Raw genomic sequence first — 20,021 nt, 5'->3', positions numbered from 1 at the left:
TGAACACTGGCTCATTTTTTAAACAGAGCCATGGCGTAGAAATTTCTCTCGAATTCATAACAGTTTACATTGACTCCAACTGGTCTAACCCAATGTGAACAACACCCTTGGATCTTATTCGGTTTTTTCATTTCTTTGTTTTTCATTGGTCAACGAGGGATTGTCTTCCGCGGAAAATCTAATGGTCTTATACTTTGATGTGACCTATTCCACTGTTATATTTCATGACAGCCTCAGTAAATGTGACTGTTCGTGTTCACCCAAATGCCAATACTCTTTTGCTCCCCATTCGTATTAGAGCATTACCCAGTCACACAGACACACGGTGAAGTCGAACATCAGGGCTCGAATTTCCTCAGTAACAATTAACACCAAACTAGTCTGGATGTTTACTGCGGCTTGCGATTATTTCATACCAAGAGTGTGCTGTGCTCGTGATTGCCGAATCCTCACTTCAGACTGTGACCTCAATATCGTTTACATCAGACTGGCCGAATACTTGACTGCGTTATTGAGATTATGAATGCTTACTAAAATATATACAATGAATGCCCTTAGTTTACCCTTTTGAGAAGCAACCTATTCCATGTATAGAAAATTCTTCCGTAAAATTATGGGCATTCCATCAAGATGTCGGTGGTGTTTACCACTCCAGTATCAAACGAGATCATTTCGGAAAGGTCTTTATTGCATGATTGCGGGCGTACGTGAGCCAGTTTGCAATGTGATCACTCATACTCTGCACTGAATTTACATTGTGTTGGCTCTAATCTCCCGACTTCAATTTTTAGCTGACAAATCTTTCGACAGTGACCATGACTCGGGCGAAACCAGTTTACATGGGTCCTACCTCAGAGTGGAATCAGCCCGTAACAAGCGCCGCATTTTCCCCGTCCTTCGCGCCCTGTACAGCTTTTTGGTCAAACGGCCCTCAGAATCTACTGACCCTATTTGGAAAAGGAATAACAACCTGCGTCGGCGTCGTCAGCAGAGGCTTGAGCGACGTGTGCGGCGTCATGGTCAGCAGAAATGGAAGCGTGAATATGTCGCCATGGTTGGTGATGGTGTAAATGATAGTCCTGCATTGGCTCAAGCCGACGTTGGGATTGCAATCGGTCGGGGAGCGGACGTCGCTGTTGAGGCTGCAGACGTTGTACTTGTCCGAGATTCACTTATTGATGTCATTGGGGCCATTGATTTATCCAGAGCTACAGTTCGCCGAATAAGATGTAACTTTGTCGCAGCCACGCTGTACAACATGATTGGTATCCCGGTTGCTGCAGGTGAGTAATGTAAGCCGTCAACTAAGTCCTTTACTTGTTTTTTCATCGCCTGGGTACCTACAGATAACTAAATTAATATCGTTTTCGAACATTTCGCCAGCGCAGCGGATTTATGTTTGTTTCAAATAATTCCGTTTCGATTCGCTTGACATCCCAAGATGCATCAGTGCTTACTTCAAGCACAACGGCACCAGGGATTCACGAAGCAAGAAACTGAATCGTGCTACCTTGCACCTCCCTAAGGACATAATATATTTCTTACCTGCCGTTGGTAGGAACTTTTTGCGACATCAGTGCTTTATAATCTTGGTGTTTTAGTTTAAGGTACGCATTTACTGCCCGGAAAGTCCGTGGTTCGAACCCAACCTCGGCATCATGACTGCTCCTGTCTGGCCGATCTGGTAGTTTCTCAACCCTTGTTCTTCCTTCGAATAGTATGACGACAGCTAGGCATTGAACAGGTTTCATGGCTGAATGATTATTTTATTGTTATTGTTTTGAAGCTGTAAGATAAAACCACTCACTCATCCTGTACCAGTTAGTGCCCGTCAACTTACCACCCTAGATGACTTGTGAGTGGTTGACTAATCGCAAGACGCTAAGTTTCAGTCACTGATTCGCCTGTTTGGTTCCTCCTCTGTCTCTTCATACACAGAGTTGTCCACTGACAATTCACCCGTGACCTCTGTACCAAATTTCGTTCGCTTGATGCACAGTAAAGCTCTTTTAAAACCGATGATGCTGATTCAGCCATCCAGGTTGCTGCCCAAAAACAAAAATTATTCTTCCCCTTTTTCTCATCCCTGTTATTTTCAGAAAGCATTTTATTCTGAGATGAGAAGTATCTGCTCACTTGTTGCAAGTGAGGTGGCTCACATAAGGTGGACTCGAGTCTCCGACCTACCGCCTTTAGAATGGCTAAATGGATGTGACAGATGGAAAGCATCCTACACCGCAGGCTTGGTGGAACACCTATCTGGCAAGCAGTAGGCCGGTGATTGGAGTTCACCTTAGGCTTCTCTTTTCTCGCAAACGCTATTGTGAATTCGATTTCTTGTTTCAAATCCAAAACATTTCAGACAGAAACGGTTGGTTTCCGATTATCCTATTCCAACTTCCGGTATGATAGCCCACTTCCATCCTGTTCTTATCTTTTCCGGTGCGGTATCACTCTCCCATTCTAGGAACAAGCTAACTACCTATCCCAGTAACCTTTAGGTGTTTAGTAAACTGCATCTATGACAGCTTCTGATGAACGAGCTACGTATGTGATTCGTACTAGCTTTCCTTAGCTCCAAATTTTCGATGACCTTGAGGCATTCATCCAACCTGACTGCCAGCTTCCATAGACCAAAAGTTCCTGGCTCTTTCTTATTTACATCATTATCGTTATATAGTAGAATGCCAACCTTTCCCAGAAGTTTTTCGTCACACAGTTCATTTTCGGTTGACATTTTATCCCTCGGTGCGGGGTTCCCTCCATCCTTCCAATGCAATTTGCTGTTCCTATCGCTCTTTCATCGGGGATAGATATATCAGGTATAGCCAATGGAACGTAGATCATGTGTTAGAGTAGCGTGAAAGCGGACTATATAAAATGTAATGGCAACCATTATTTTTGAAGAGTGGGTCAACGCTCTTGCATGTGCACAGTGAGCTTATGAGGCTGGTAAACCAGGTGACCACATTAGTTATCCGTAGTCTTCATTCTTCATTATCAAGCAATCTCAAAATTTCCACTCGTTCGTGCGCTGATTGCGTCTCCCCAACTAGTAACAGAATGTTTTCAATCTGGGTCCTATGGTTTGTCGAGTTGGCTTCACAGATGCTCCGTACTATTTCCACCCACTTCTTGAGTAATGCAATGCCTTCGTAAGTAATAGGAATTGAGTGTCACGAATGATTTTGAAACATTCACAGGCCTTTAATCAGTAACACGAATAAGAGGTAAACTTTATCTAGTCCTTCGATTTTTCCCTTGCACCAACATGGATCACACTACCTGGAAATGGTTAAACATATTCAGTTCCGTGTCACAGTCGACCTTATTCAGTCCTTTCATATTCGAGCCTGTTCCGATTTAATTTCCTCCATAAGCAAATTACTGGCAGCACATCTTACCTGGTTAAGGTGGTTCAAAAGTTTAAAAGTACAAATGCTTCTTCCTTTCCTTATTGCACTTGCTGTGTGGCCATGGTTCTATTTGTGTTTGTGGAAGATTATTTATGGTGACCAGGGGTGAGAAAATAACGTCAAAATGTCATGGCCATTCGTGCCAATATCTGTTCGGTAGTAGTAGTGGCGAGATCAGCCGCTGCTATCAAAGAGATACGGAATTATTTTTGACACCGAAGTGTGGGGTTAATCTGATTTCACTAAGCGAAACAAAATGATGCATCAGCTCTGGTATTGCTTTCATTTATGATAATGATAATGAGAAAGTTTGCTCCACCCCAGGTGCAAAGGCATTACATGCAAGATGACTTAACACTCGGTAGCAAATTATTGGCTTTCCGAATAACTTGACACTTGCTAGAGTGGACGATGTTTACGAACTTCGTATCTACTCACCTGCCCCGCCTCATTTTAAATCTGTGAACGGCTAATTTCCTCTGTGTGCTTTCCCGACTCTTCTAAGTGAGACCTTATTACATGTTAACCACAGAGTTTCCGATTAAGCTTTTTGGACCCCTATCGAGAGCTTCGTCGTTTGAAAAACTTCTTATTAACCTAAAATTAAGTACAACAGACCAAACAGATTAATTTAGGGGTACCGTTCGTGTGCGCATTTTTTGAACCTATGTCGCTTTTCTTATTTACATGACTTGGGAGTTTAGTAATACTGCTTGCAATAAAACTCAAAACAAGATCAAGCTTATATTTTGGTCACCGCACCTTTCGGACTGCTTCTTCAAGTGCCCAGCAACATAAAGCAGTACGGTGATCTTGTTGAAGAATTACTCAACTTCATACAGAATCGATTAGCTTTAGATGGATGTTGTAATCTGTGTGGCAAGTTGACGAAGGAAGAGCTTCGTAGAAACCTCGCTGGCGAATCCTTTCGTGGAAGGTTTTCATGAATTTAAAGCTGCCCCAACAGTGAAAGAGTGACTTTAAACTTTTCCCTCTAGTTTTAAAATACAGCGAACCGGATGTATCTCTGTTTGTGATTCAACAAAAAGGGACTGGAACAATGTGCAACACTTGGCACATATACCCTGTTGACCAGTGTATGTAGTACAGTGTCTCTAAACTTGTTTTAGTACTACAACCCAGAAAGCCAGAATTCTGGCGGATAGCTACCCCAGAAGCTATTTCGCTGGTCAGATGATAAATCCGAGATGCATTCATGTCTCAGTACCTCTGATGGTCTTCTCACCTGCACTAATTGCCTGCGCGCCATCTAAGAACCTTTTCTCAGTTCCAATGGATAGATATGTCTGTGGTTTTGTACATCACTCACTACGTTGACCCTGATTTACACATAACCTTCATTATGCACTGACATGCAAAGTCTTCAATATCCACGCCATTGGGTAGTCGATATTGAAGAACTGGTTTATTAGTCTGTCTGTTTGACCTGTAAACTATCTATTAAGACTGTTTTAATGAAAGTCTTTTGGGAAACAACTTTTCGCAAATCAAACGACTGTGCACATGATATGTCTTCTCAGTAGAGTAAGTCTTTAGAGGCGTGCCTGGAATCTAAGGATCGGTTAACTTGTGTGGAATTTTCCCGTGTATCCTGCTGTTCGCAGTCGTGTTCAACCAAAAACGCAAACCTGTTCCAGCGACCCATTCTGTAACACGGATTACAGACAACAACCCATAGTTCATACGTATTGTTATTCAGAGCTACTGGTAAACTGTTCAAAGTTGCTCTGCTGCACGGAATATTAGTCACCGTTTGCGAAATTTCTGTCAACGCCGAGACGACTGCCCACTCGGTTGACCTGACGCTCACTTTCATAACTGGGGATTTTTCAGTGTAAACCTTTTTGAAAATCGTCACCAACTTCCTCAATGTTGAGGTTAATACCAATAAGAGTAAGAAATCATGTCTCAGGTTCATTCGATCATGTGCATACACGGCACATAACCAAGTCTATGTTTAACCAGAGGCCCGCGTGCGTCAAGTCTTCATGTAACGCAGCAAATAGATGCCAAGTTTTCAACACACATCGCGAAAGCTGCACACCGATCGATTGTGGTCGCATTGTGTTCGGACACTGTCACACTTATATCGACTGTTCGTCATATTTACAAACTATGTATTGATCGATTGGTGATACTCGTGGTCAACTGACTGGCGCTGTGTCTGCCCATGATTTACTCATCACCATATAGTCTTTAATGGAGTTTAACAGAAGTTCTCAGATGTTATCGTACGTTGTTCGGATTAATTTGAATACTCCAAACATTAGCCCACTAACAACTAAACTGCGTGTAACGCCCGAACTACTTCTAGTTTCTGTTACTATCTTAACTGTCTTACCTATTAGTATCCCGTTTGATCGTGACCTTTCACCACTTACGAGCTATTTGCTTTTATCAAGGTTGTACGCCTGAACTTCAAACTCCGTTTTGACTGCTGAACTTACCACACGAAATACGTTTATCTATCATCTATAGCCCAACTTCTGTGTGAACTTGTACTTGGCTCAGCGCGATTATAAACGGCCAACTAGAATGCAAAAGGGTTTGCCTGTTGCATGAGTTCTCCCTCATGCACGCCCTGTCCCGAGATCACTCCCTTTTAAGTGCCTCCGAACTCATGAGGTCTATTTCAATATAGAAATAATGTTGGCACCCATTAGGATTCCTTGTGTAGGTACATAGAACGCACTATCGTAATGTGTGCAGCCTGAACGTGTGCAGCCTTACTCTTTAGGAACGCTTGATGATGTATTTTGACGAATAAGAATCTGGCGGGAACACAGAATTTTTAACCGGTGCGAAAAATGCAACGAAGTGAATATAGTAAGTGCTTCTGGCAACAAACACAAAGTAAAAAGGATCGTGACCGACAGTGCAGAAGCCTGAGTCTGTAAACTTCTCCGTTGTTCTTGGATGCCTTGAAACTCCTTACCGGGACAGAATTTCTCCCCATTTAAGGAGCACGGATCCTTTAGCAGCGAACTTGGGTGGCTTGAGTGTGTTGCATTAGGGATGGTCACAATCTTTCGGTGTCGCGTATTTTTTTGTTCGCATGCTTGCCTTAATTGGTTAGCGACACGGGACTATCCAACTCCTCGTATTCATGCCATTCTAGACGGTTGCTTGATCAGATAAGTCTGCCGTTTTTGAGTCACTAGGATTGTTGTCCCAAGTTGTGATCTGACCAGCAAATTGCCCACGGCCGTGATATGTTTTCCCAATGAATCATTGTCTTAGGGAGGTTCTATATAAGTGATCCGGAATGAACAATTGAATCCTGTGATTTAGCGACTTTTTGATGAGTTTTATTGTCCCTTTTTTGTTTACATTTCGGGTTGCTAGCTACGTTCGCTGAATGTTACTGTACTTTCTGTAGATTCTCAAAATGTCACCGTTCATGCAGTCTCCTTTGGAGTTGTATTTTATCTGTCGGCAGAATCAAGTATTTTGTACATTAAATCCTTCTTGTCTTTCGTTCCTTTTCGTTGTGCGAAGGCTGTCTGCTCCCGTTCGGCATCGAATTAGCGCCGTGGATGGCATCAGCTGCAATGGCTGCCTCTTCAGTCTCCGTGATTGGTCTTTCATTACTTTTGCGACGGTGGACTAAGCCAACAGAGGCATCACTAGTATGTCCGGAGTATGTAGACTTATTAACAAGTGCAGGTCTGAAGCAACAAGATGTGAGTTTCTACTACGCAATTTCCGGTAAAACCTCATGAATGTATACTTTCATTCAGGTTCGACTTGTCTCCGCAAAATCCCTTCTAGGCCTTAGTTACCCCGGGTTTATGCCCAGGTTTATGTCTGAATAAATCTATAGTCCTCTTGTATTTATAAAATAATTTGGAAAGCTGATACTTGAACCCCCAATCATGGGCATATTAGACGACTGGCCGTTTGAGAAGAGTGATGATTGTCTTAAAGTAGTCAAACATCTCCCATCCCTCTGTCTCAGCGTCAATCTTCGAGACTGGAGAAAACCGTTCTGTCCTAAAAGGTTATCCCCTGATAAAACAAGTGTCGGTTTCCCCGATGTCTGTATTGTATATATAATTCGAGCGTACAACGAAGGGATGTAAGGTTCTTCTCCCGAAATGTTTGTTATAAACGGCTGTATATTGGCGCTGAGAGGGAATTTTGGAGGCGTACTAAATGCAGAAAAGCCTTGGGTTTCGATGACGCCTCATTAAACTGGGGTTTTTGATTGATTAAGTTAGCACTCGAAATATGGGCACTGAAAGTCATGACCCGATAAGGTCACATCAGTTTCCCAGTTGAGAACATCACAGCTGCATGAAGCCACATTGCAGGCAACTAATTTATTCGTTTCCCCTGTGCCATCGATTTCTGTCCTGATGACTCAAACCCTAGTGGTAGGTGGGGCCGTGAACAGTAGTGTGGACGGTGACTTTTTCAGCATGCATATCATTGCCCTTTTTAGTTCAATTTGTTGGATGTTTTTTTTATAATTTTCTTCTTAAAACACTACGTACGTTGCAACAAAACTCTGGGGGGATGGCTTCATTGGTATCTGACATTTTTTAAACAGTTTGCATACTTTCACCTGTCTCTTATTACTCGTCAAAGTACTCTATTTGGTCGTAAGATGTTCTGTACACTAATGTCACTAAGGGTTCTGAGAAATGTCTAGACATGAGAACTTGCTTCGGTTAATAAGAAACACGAGACAGCCATGTGTACGACGTTCAGTCGTGAACAGTATTCATGAATAGTCCATAAGGTCGATCCATCACTGTCGAATATGGTCATAGCCCAGGTCGACTCTTGTCAACAGCTCCAGTCAGCTATGACCGTGGGTAATCACGGCGGCAAACAAAAAGCTGGGTGATGCATAACAATTTTCATTCAGTCGACTAGCTTTTAGAGCCGACGCAGACAGTAGTGCAGGGACCAAATGAATCTTACGTATACATGTCTCCTGTACTATGCTGAAAAACTACCCTGCCCTCAACGATCTCTCTATGTTTCAATGAGGAGGAAAATTCATATGTAGTGGGAGCTTCCCAACGAACTGGTCTAAGATTTTAAAAATAATACGCGTTAAGGTATCTTCTTAATGTGGCAAGGTTGAAATCAGCTCTCCCGTTGAGTACTTCAGTGACAAAGGAGGCGAAAATAAGTAGTCGTGTTTTTTAACTTCGTCGGTTTTGACTGATTCAATAGGCATCAAGCAGGGACGAAGAGAGGATCATCATTTCCCCCGTCACGTTTCAGACAAACTGTGATTACTTTTACCGTGACACTAGGCGGAATTTCACTACTTTCACACGAAATCAAATGCCACCTAGCAGAGACCGAAGATTATGTATCATGGATTTTGGTTTTGCTATAACTTCGCGCAAAAAATTTCACTCGCAGTGTCATTATACGTGATGCTACTATCGCTGCGATTTCTTCCTTGTAGTGTACTTATGATAACTGGATAACGGGTGATTTAGCTGATATTCAGTCTAATCTTCGTCAATACATAGATTATTCTCAAACGAGTCTATGACTCCGCTTAGTTACAACCTTTTGTTCAAGTCGACAATAATGTTGATAAAATCCCGGGGGTTGTGACTCTATACTAAACTGTAAAAAGAGCGAAACCGGCAAGTTGGTTGTCGAAGGGTACGATCAATCCTGTAATTGGTGCTGGGTCATGATCTTACATTTGTTACTACTGCTTGAAAATCGGTGACCGTTAATTTCAGCAGGACAGTACAACAACACTTAGGCTCCATAGAGCGGAATTCGTCGAATGTTCGCTGAAGACTATATTTTCCCGTACACCTCGCCTCACTAATCCAGAGACTCGAGGTTTGTCCGTGTTACCTAATCTCAGCAGTGGATTGTGTGAAATCACCCCACCCACCGGCTTTTGTATGAATATATGCCTTGCGCTGAGATAACCTCATTCACCGGGACACTCCAAGTTTTCTGTCACTACTTATAAGCTTGATGCAACCTCCATTATAGTGTTCACCTGAGTTGGGTGACCAGTCAGTTAGACAGTCTGTAATTTTCCGTCAATCTGTTTTCCAAATTGTACGACAATCGAGTCATACGCCCAATTTCAAATTAAAGTTATGACAACGAAGACCTGGGTGAAATTCTCTGTTGTCGCCCCGGGACAGTGTTCAAGTACACAATTCAAAGTTGTAACTAATTTACATCGGATTGCTTTACACATTTTGAGCACACAGGGACACTTTTAATAAGTTCAATAAAACGCAGATAAGTTGGAGGAAAATCTCGTAAACAGTGTTGAAAAATCAAAAGTAATTCAGGAAATTCTAAAGACTGTAAATCTGTGTCTTTATGTCAAAAAGTTACACAAATATGAGGCGGTGGCGTACCTCCGTACTACTAGTTTTCGATTCCGCAGTGCTGCAGGCTCTTAAACCGGCCCCTCCTTAAAGCCGGGGTCATTTAGGGCAGCATGATTGTTCCCAAATGAAATGAACTATTTCGTGCCTCGCATAGGAACAGAATTGCAAGAGTCAATGTTCTCACCAGAAACGAGTTGAGCACTGGAGTTTTGGAGACCTTTTAGCGTTCGCTTCATTATTTCATCAGTGACGGAGTTGAACAAGAATGTCGGACACCACTTCATGTAGAGAAGCTTTTGGAGAGCTCACTATAAATTCTCACACACCCATATGTGAAAATAGGGATCGGATTATGTTCACAAACTTCTGGGGCATACGCTAACGAGCAAGTGTAGTTAACACCACTCTTTAATCGACGGAGTCAAACTCACCCTTTAAGACAATGAACATCAAGATTGTGGTTCATGTGTACATACGGCATTGCTGTATTACCTGGCGAAGTATGAAGATTTGGTCAACGCAGCCTCTACCGGGTCCAAATCCCGCTTACTTCTCATAAGTCCAGGTTTCCCATGCCACCACAAAACGACGAACAATGGGTGACACCAGAAACCTTATCACAACAGGAGTCAAACTAACACCTCCATGGTTACCAAATTCCAAGCAAGTATCCGTTTTCCAAAACGGACACTGTTATCGATTCACTCCAGTTGTCTTGGACGGTCTCCTTCTCCCAGATAGACCCAAATAGGCTAGCTAGGCACTGGCTGAGGAATTCACCGCCATCCTTGAAAAGAGCAGGTGGAAGGTCATCAGCGTCATTAGCACGATGATGCTTGAGTAGGGATATGCACTCGAACACTTCTGAGGTTGAGGATGGCTCCATATTCAAAGCCACCTCTCTGTTGAAGGCCAGGATTCCGAGGAGAAGGTAGCAGGGGACCAGCTGAATCGCCATTCGAAGTATTGTGCCCAGTGGTCCAAACGTTCTGCTTTGCTAGGTATCGAAGAGCCATTCTGATCCCTGCTAAGTTCCCTGACAATAGGCTTCCGAGGACCAGTTGAATGAATTAAGTGGAACAGCTTGCGGACCTTTGTGTCATTTCTGCACCCTCCACTTCTTTGGACTTTCGGATCAACTAAGCTTTTCAGTGCGCAGGACACTCATTTTAACCTGGCGTTGGATAATGCGAAGGATGGATTGGTGGTTTTGACCAGAGGGATCTGTTACTGAGCCTCCAGGAAAGGCACGATCCTATCAGAGTTCCAATGTTTGGTTGGTGTTGACTGGATTCCGGCTCTGAGTAGCTCTTTGGGCATCTTCTTTCAATAGCCATTTATATCCGACGTCCGACCGTCCGGTACGCGTTAGAAGAGCCGATTCTGATATTTTTGTCTGACTTATGGGTCCACTAGCTTCTCACTGGCTATGAAAAGTGTGTGCATTTTGCGTAGACCTGAAAAGCGCAACAAAAAGTAACACCGTACAAGTACATGATCGGAGTCCACGGTGGTATTCCAAAAGAAGCGGCAGGCAGTTTGGAGCTCTCGCCAGTGATAACTGACGGTGATGTGGTCTACTTGGATTCGGTGCTGGTTTGGTGGGCACCACGTTGTTAAGCGGTTTCCGCTGTTCCGGAAATTCTTACTGCAAAGGAACAGTCTGTAATCGGCACACATCTTAAGAAGGCGGTATCCGTTGTCCGTGCGTCTCGTGTCCAATTCAATACGACCACTCAATCGAGCTGCAGCGGTGCTTAGTCTACCTACCTGGGTGTTTGTGTTATCAGCAACCACAACGATATCTGAGCTTTTAGTCCATAGTAAAAGAGCACCTACAGCGTCATAGAAACTGTCTTCGGCATATTCAGAGCTACAGTTCGTTGGAGTGTAAGCAGACACTATGAACAAGGTGCGAAGGACCTCACTTACCCTTGATTCTTTCGCAGATATTGCCAAAAGAACCGCCCAGAGGGGTCTATCAACAGGTCAGTCAAACAGAGACGCTTCCGCTCGTTCGCTCAATACAGGATCCACTCCGAAATATCCAACTTCACCTTCCCCCGTATCACCAGAGCTGCGCAGCTGGCACAAGGGGGCATTCAATTTAATCAGTAATTGCATCCTGTATCCCTCTGACAGACAGCAAAAATTAATGCAGAGATAATCCAGCAAACGAGCAAGAGCCACCCGCTGTCCTTCATCCCTCAGCTTGCGAACATTAAGGACGGCTATGTAGACATGCTTTCGGGGTTTGAGAACAGATTTTGAAGTATCTGGATCAAGGCATATCAAGGTATGCAATTATCACATCCTGCTGCCACTTGATCCTGCAGTCTGACAAATCGTGAATACCAACTGATATTTCATCCAGCAAGTAAAGCCGAAAAACAGAAAAGCACTACGAAAATTCTTCACCTTTGCTGAGCCTCCTTGTTCGCACTGTTTGAGGATATTTTGAGGTCTCTATTCGACGCTTATATGATTTATTTGCCTGCATTCAGAAAAGAATACTGTCCCAGACAGCTGATGACAGTCGGTAATAGTGCTTGGTTTCCAAAAGGAGGACCACGGTGAATGTAATTCACAGGTGAATCAATTTAGTCTTATTTGCAACGTGGCTCTTGGCATCACTGGTACCTCGTTGTCTTATGATTACCCATGAAGCAGTGAGCAGCAGAATTTCTGCTAAATGGTAGAACAACACCATACGTAATCCATAGTTTTGACATTCCTGAATTTCTAAGGCGGACTTGACTGTGTTCGCCGGTCTGTACTCCTTCTTTGGCTCAGCAAGGAAGGCATCAAAAATTTGTCATTGAGTTATGCAAAAGCCCTAACACACCAAGTGGTGCCCGACAAGGATGCTCACTCTATCCATTCTTATTCAGTTCCGTAATCGAAGAAGTATTCAGACGAATGCCAAAGGGTCTCCGAAACATTGGTATTCTAACAGTTGCTGATGAAATCTTGTTGAACTGCAATATACGGACGAAGAGGAAAAGAAAGCACAGGTGTTTGTTTAATTTACTGATGAAAGTCGTCGCGTCCATTTGGCATTCGTTTTTCACTCTTAAATTGTAAGGTAATGACCCTGGACACGCAGTTACTGACATTCTGCTTGCCATTCAAAGAGAGACGATCCCCTTGTAATGGGACAAATGAAGTTAATGCACCAATCTCTAACAGTCGAATTACGTTTACTACCTTGAGACTCCTATGATGGTGAGGCCGCGTATTCCTGAATATCAGGGGACTGGGTTTTGCATAGTCTGATTGTATGAGGCGTGGCCTCTCTGACCAGCGAAACGGAGATTTCTTCAGGTATTCGATAACCATTGTCTCGGGACCATAGCTCGTGTAGGCTGGTTTCAGCGAATCCGAAACAAGCGAATCAGGAAGTATGTTCATTTTTCGACGGGTATTTCAGTCGAAGGATGTAAATAGCTCCAATAGCTGCGGAAGTTTGGTCATGTATTGCGCATGCCGACTCATTGTCTAAGATAGTGCCGTTTTTCATGTTTACTTCAAAGCGTCATACTCAGATGAGTGAACCTTTGATCTGATAGAGGAAAATGAAGAAAGCGATTTGTCTTCTAAGATGAAGTATGCGTGGTCCTGCGGGTGCATGGTTGGAGAGGCTGCAATATATGGCCGTAAGATTGGTATTGAACGCCTATTTTGTGCTGTTGACGAATATCCTTGATGGAAGTTACCACTGATGTGCGTCTCACGAATTTCCAGAGAGACTGAAACTAAACTGCTCCGTCTAGAGCAACCAATCAGCAGTTTCGTATTATCGAAAACCTCGTCGATAAGTAGATGAGCCCTGGTAGGAACCTAATGTCCCTTTGGGCTGAGGACCGGAACCAACGCTTCTACTAAATCTCTTCCAGTGTCGGACGTATGATTTTTTTAAAAACTGTTTCACATATTTTCCTGCGTTGAAATATTCTTGTATACCACCCGTTTTCTGTTGTCAGTGTTACCTCTCTCCTGTATCAAGTCACGTGTCAGTAGTGTGGTGTGATGAGATGCTTGTGTTTGGTCAACAGGATACAATGAAACAGAACGGTAACGGAAAACCTACACAAAATTACACTGTTTTTATTTCTTATTCAAAGTTTCGGACGTTTTGTCTGAATCGCGTTCTCCTACAAGTGTTTAAAATCTTACATGTACGAAGCTATGGATTTAGCACTTAAACGTGGTATATATGGGCGTGATTTGATCTTAAAATTTCATTAAATAGTCACTACCCCCCTATTTGGACCACATTAGTTAGGTTGATATGAGGGTTGGCCTTGAAACGCATTTGCTCTTCCCCAGCTTGCTTGACTTCAGTGCCACTTTAGTGCCGCTGGCACATGCTTGGAAAAACAAAATCTGTCGCCTAGCCCTTCCACCAATTGTTGTGTAATTTAAGGGAGAAACGCCAATGGTTCACGTACGCCGTTTCACAATGCTTCTACTGTCGAGCATCCGTGAACGACTCACAGCAACCGGTGCTCTCTGATGAAGTGTTTCAACTCCCATAATAAGCGCTAAGGCCAAAATTGGCTGTCTACTAAAGAAAGAGTACTTTGATGCCTTATTTGTTTATCATCCCATTATATCATCATATGCAGCTTGTCACACAGCAGTAGTTTGTAGATTGTTTATCGCCCCATCGGATTTTCTATTGCATGTCAGCCCTGACAAATAGCTTGGTTAAAATAATATGGAACTAGTGGGTTGGGAGATCAATAAAGTAGGTTCTATACAAAAAGAGCAAACAGAAACTTTTTCCCTTCTAGAGGGGTCACCTGAAACACATTCCAAATGTGAAGTTGATCCAGGAAGAGAAAACGTTTGTCCGGTACTTTCAGGTGTTCTCCATAAAAGGGGGCTGCTTTTATGCCCAGCGAAACGGTACAGCTCCCTTCACGAACCCAGAATCATCCCCGATTCTGATGACCACATGATCTTGTGCATAAGTGAAAAACTGAAATGGATGGAATTGTGCCAAAAGATAACAGCATGATAGTCATTGTGAATGGTTATCCCTATGCTGCAACTGCCGCGAGCCCTTCGAATAATTGGTGTGTGGAGATAAACGCATTTTTTCATCCGATGCACCTAACATGAGACATTTTATTAGCAGCATACACCGTACTATATACTGATCAGTTTTTTGTGCTTACCACTCTTCAGCCCCTGGTGAGCATCATATTATAACTACCGGTATGTGATTAACGGTCACAGGAGTGTAGAAGTGAGGACCATTTTGATAAGTAAAATCCACTTTAACGTATTCAAATGCAGAGTCCATATACTCCCCACGGTTGGAGGATACTACCCGGACTGAGGTGAAAATTCCTATTGTGGACGTATTCCTTTGTTTCTCAATCGGTACTTGTTCACTTTGCATTTTCAGGTTCGTGTGCGCAAAGGTGGGGACCTGTTAACGAAAACCGCCCATGAGAAAAACAACTCACATACTGCCAACAGTCATCCAAACTTAGGCCGATTGATAACGGACAGCCGAACTCTGTTGGACGCGGGAAATTGCAGCAGTGATTCTGAGTTGGAAGACGAAGAAAATGAGATCTTTTCATCCAGCTTGATCGAACCGAAACGTATTGGTTCCCGCATTCTAATTGGTGATAATTCAGCAGCCTTGAAACTGAAGCATGATGTTCGGAATGCTCGCGGAGCTCATCGGACTTGATGCAGCATAATCCTTCTACCTACCTTGCCCAAGTCATTTTCGGTCCCTCAGTCAGATAAATGATTGTTCTTCCGCGTCTCGCGGACTCGCTCTATGCTTGTCTACTATTGATCAGATTGTGATGCCTTTCTAAACCATCTTCTGCCGTTTCTCGGACAAAAATTTAGTTTCATTTATTCCAAGGTTTCCTCAGTCAGCAAACTTCTTTTCCTGAGTTATTTCACAGGTCTGTTTCTTTGCGCCTGTGACCTTCATACTATGCAACATTTGTTTTCCACGCCAGATTATACTAAATACTTATCTTATTACCTGACCACATAACGTGTTGTTCGAAAACAATCATATGGAGTGTTACTTCCATAATACAACAAATGCGTTGTTCCATGACTGGGAAGTTTTTTTCCGCGTGTTCGGACAGATTAGGGTTTCTGACAATACCAGTCAACGCATTCCGATGGCGTGTGTGGCTAAAATTGGCGTCGCAGTTGCAGTTCACCAGTTAGCTTAAATTTCAAATAGTCAGGTGATCGAAAGCGGTTGTAAATGAAAACATGCTAAGCACCTTAGCAAGCTGTCCTCAGCTGTGCTAAAAGCGACATATTCATCGATGATCAGAGCGGTGGATTGGAAACTGTGATACGTGCGCATTTTAACTACTTATTTTCGGTAAGCAGCATGAAATTCACCGGCAGCGTGACGGAACCCGTAGTGCCCAAAGTACTGACACAAGCCTCAAATGGACAGTCCGCAACTATATATGGCTGTGATCACCTTTCGTATGCCCAGGAGTGGCTTCTAACTAACGTTGCACTAGCTTGACAATCCAAAACGCTTCATCGCAATTAGCCATGTGGTTCTGCAACTTCACTCTTTTATTTTCTTTCGTAACACACGTCCCTTTACGTTTGTTCATCAATAACCACTATAACTCTACTTCTGGTTTTTATTAGTGCATTATCACGTATTCATCCATATGCTCCGGCTGTTAAAACCAAGTAGACTAACCGCCGGAAGAGACATGACTTCTTGGGGCTCTCGGAGTCCACATCGTGGATGTAGGTTTTGAACTCTAATCGAAATCACCAAACATAAGACACGTTGAGTTCTTTTCAAAGCTCAGAAGGCTTCGCACCCCGCAGAGTGTCGCAGTCAGTGGGACTCCTTTTTCTTTCTCGAATATTTTGGATATTTACGGAAAATATTCAAACGAATAAAAGAACTTTAAGGGGGTTCAGACGGCGAACATAAAAGTGATTTCAAAAACTGAGCTAATCTGTAGTCCATAGGTGGAAAGAGAACCGAGGATTATTCAAACCTGACTGGCGTCTTAGATAACACGATCTTAGTTATCGCTTCACAGTCAGCTGCTTAAGAAACTATTAACTAATACTCAGGTAGGAGGTTTATTTTACGATCAGCCGAAGAGTTCGTGAGTTTTCCATGCAGTGTGCTGAGCTACCACATTTGCATCCACAAGCTTTTAAAAGCCGTTGAAGTTGTCAAAATATTTTGAGAAACACCGGTATCGTTTTGTTAAGTGCTTGTATTTTCTTCGAAATCCATCAGTTTGACTTTCATCGTAATAGCGCTGTGCTACAACAAGTACGTTGATTACGTTGAGGTGGAAGGGATGGAGTTCCGAAGTAGATACGTGAAAACGAAAAAAAACAGGTATTCGAAGAAGCAGAGTGAGAGCTACACCGAGTGGTTAAGGGCGCATAAATAGTATACTTCTGAATAGGTAGTCAACCAATTTACCCTAGCCTAGCTGTTACCTGAAATTCAACTCCTGCTCCTAGATGCCTACATTAAAGTAATAAAAAAGCACGTAGATGCGGTCGATTGCATGGAATGAGAGACCACAGAGCTGATCGGCAGGACAGCTCAAACAAGCTAGCTAATAATTTGCACATGAGTTGGATGTCAACGACAGACGTAACTAAATCCGAACTGATTCTCAAGTTTCAGTAAGTACATTTCAGATGTTGGAGTATAGTTTCTTGACCGATCACACGAGTTGCAGGAACCTCGAACTGTGCCTATCAGAAATGCTCCAGAAGGGTGAAACTGGTTGTGGGATGCCGAAGAGTTTTCAGCAACTGCATGAATAGCCTGTTCTGACAAAGGACCTAAGTGATTTTCATGAAAGGAAACTATTCACAATGTTACTACAAACTCTTCGTAAACTAGAGATTCAGTTGAGTCTATTGTGAGGACCAGATTGGTATGTAAATGAATGTATTTGTCGAAACTGGGTGCTGTTTTAATCCACTCTCTCTACCAGTCACGCAGTTGATTTTGATTTCCCCACCGAAACAAGCACGCACGAGAAAATATGGATAGGATCGTTAAAACAAAGACGTCTAGGCACTTCCCAAGCTTTGTTCCTAGGAAATCAATCAAAAAGGACCAGTTTATTCCGGTGGAATCCAAATTTATCAATGCCAAGCCATGGACTTATATTAGACTACAAACAGCATTATTTGCCGCTTTTAAGATATTTCATGTCCAAACACGTTAGCTCATGACTGGTCCACTCTCTGATTGACTTCGCGATGCTTGAAGGCATTCAGTGTTTGTTCGAGGCCGCCAATTGTTTTAAAGTAGGCTATTTGCTAAATTAACTCAGCGCCTCTAATAGGAAAACGTAAGCTCCAGTTTGCTCTTAGCGGAGAAGGAAGACGGTTTCTCAACTATCGTTATCACTCTCGGCCTCAATTTTTGCGTTACCATATAACCTTAAGTCCTGTAATCTGGTCCACTCTCAGCCGATCAGACTGGATTAACAGTCCTACCTGTATGTAATAAGAAGCGGATCGTAGAAGTACTCGACGCAATCAGCAGCTCAGTTCATCACACCCTGATAAAAGATTCCGCTTGTTGTTGTTCTGCTCAACTTCTACCATGACCAATCATTTACGGCTATTCCTAAAACGTACGTTCCTCCACAATACTTGTGCAGCACCATTCGAAGGATCTTTGTTGCGCACGGACTGTGATACCAGCTTGATGACCAACCGTTCTTTCAATGGTTTCCCGCTAGACTGTGTACCGAAAAACAGGGAACACAGCGGATACCTTCCCTTTTTATTTACCCAAACTATCATCCAGTCGAATATTGTTTCGGTCTTCATGGAAAGTTATTCAATGTTTGACAGTATCCTGAGTACATATTCCTGTTCATTCTTCGCAAAATACTGTTCGATGTCCAATTTTCAAGCGTCACGGATGAGCACTTGAATGAATTATCCTCCACTTTCGCGTACAATACTACTGACGATTTCCTTATCGTACCATATGACAATAGGATGGTTAGATCTCTGTGATCTGGTTCAGAACCCAAACAGGAATGAAACTAACTTGATCGCGCACTTACCAGATCTCCTGACTTATGTCGCTACAAGATCTACACACTTCTTGAAACCTCTGACCAATCCACTACATAAATCCTGTCAGTCACCTTTTCCGTTCGCATGATCGTCTTTTAATGCACAACTTTGTGTATGCCATACCACTCCAGATAACATTGCGCTGCCTTGAATGAATTGGAATTGCGGATACGCCGCGAAATTATGAAATCGAGGTATTTCCCTGCCAGAAATGAGGAGTTTGAGCACGTCCAAAGATTTGTGAAGCTGTAGTAACTTCCAGGGATAAAACCTGGCACGAATTCTAATTGCCCGAATTCGAATTTCTTAAGGGCTGAGTTTGTATGTGGTTCCACTGGGCCCTCAAGATCCGTTGGCCTCATTCATTTTCCAGTGAAAACACGCTGTTGATAGCTCAGGAGTATTGAATACGTCTGTTGATCGACAACTTCTTTCCGATGCTAATGGTGTATTTCCTCATCTTGAATGCCGTATCGATAAGTTGATTGCGACTGTACTGGATATGGTACGAGTCTACACCTAAGCTCTAACGGGTCATTCTCATTAAGCTCGTCTCCCAAGGCGAGCGGAAAACATCGTCCGGTTGGTTCTTCTACAACCTTACTGAAACTCAAGAAAACTTCGTTCCACTTGATACTTATCCTCACTGTTCTTTTGACCGTTTCCAACTTGACTATAGTACGTTTGATGCAATGAATATCTTTGTTTCATCATCATCATCATCATCATCATCATCATCATCGACAGCATGACATCAGTGTTCAACACCGATACTTCACCGCCGTACAACCATGACTTATTTCAAAGCCTTATTGTGAAGGAAAGAATAAAGGTGGATGGGGGGGACTTAGTGCTAGCTTAACACAATCATTCCGAGGTGCCTACACCTCCAGACATCCACTCAGGCAATCTGGACAGAAATTGACAACAAGAACACCACTGACATCGGTTGGCAGCCATATCTTGTAGTGAGGATCACGCGGTCCCCATCCTGGAAGGCGAGTAGCACCGACAGCACCCAAGCGTTTCGTGATCTCCTTCATACTCCTCTGCCAAGTCAAGGGTTGGCCACCTCTCTGTTTACGCCACTCCGAATTGGGCATGGAAAACAGCACTCTCTTCGGCAAACGATGGTTCGGCATACGTAACA

General features: G+C 43.1%; 2 protein-coding genes across 2 annotated transcripts in view; one reads left to right on the top strand and one right to left on the bottom strand.

Annotated features, from left to right (window-relative positions):
* Nucleotides 1–15,482, top strand: part of T265_05781 (hypothetical protein) — a gene marked incomplete at both ends in the record, with an annotated part of 73,104 nt that extends 57,622 nt beyond the window's left edge. The window contains 3 exons of the mRNA XM_009170875.1: nt 792–1,283; nt 6,936–7,120; nt 15,189–15,482. Of these exons, the coding sequence (XP_009169139.1) occupies nt 792–1,283; nt 6,936–7,120; nt 15,189–15,482 (971 nt within the window). The remainder of the gene's footprint in view (nt 1–791; nt 1,284–6,935; nt 7,121–15,188) is intronic.
* The window catches only part of T265_13859 (hypothetical protein), a gene marked incomplete at both ends in the record, with an annotated part of 33,075 nt that continues 23,477 nt past the window's right edge, over nt 10,424–20,021 (bottom strand). Inside the window, one exon of the mRNA XM_009170902.1 lies at nt 10,424–10,718. Within this exon, the coding sequence (XP_009169166.1) occupies nt 10,425–10,718 (294 nt within the window). The remainder of the gene's footprint in view (nt 10,719–20,021) is intronic.

Source organism: Opisthorchis viverrini, assembly GCF_000715545.1.
Source record: "Opisthorchis viverrini unplaced genomic scaffold opera_v5_114, whole genome shotgun sequence".
Classification (NCBI taxonomy): domain Eukaryota; kingdom Metazoa; phylum Platyhelminthes; class Trematoda; order Opisthorchiida; family Opisthorchiidae; genus Opisthorchis; species Opisthorchis viverrini.
The sequence above is the reverse complement of the archived record's forward strand: the minus strand, read 5'-3'. Positions and strand labels throughout refer to the sequence as shown.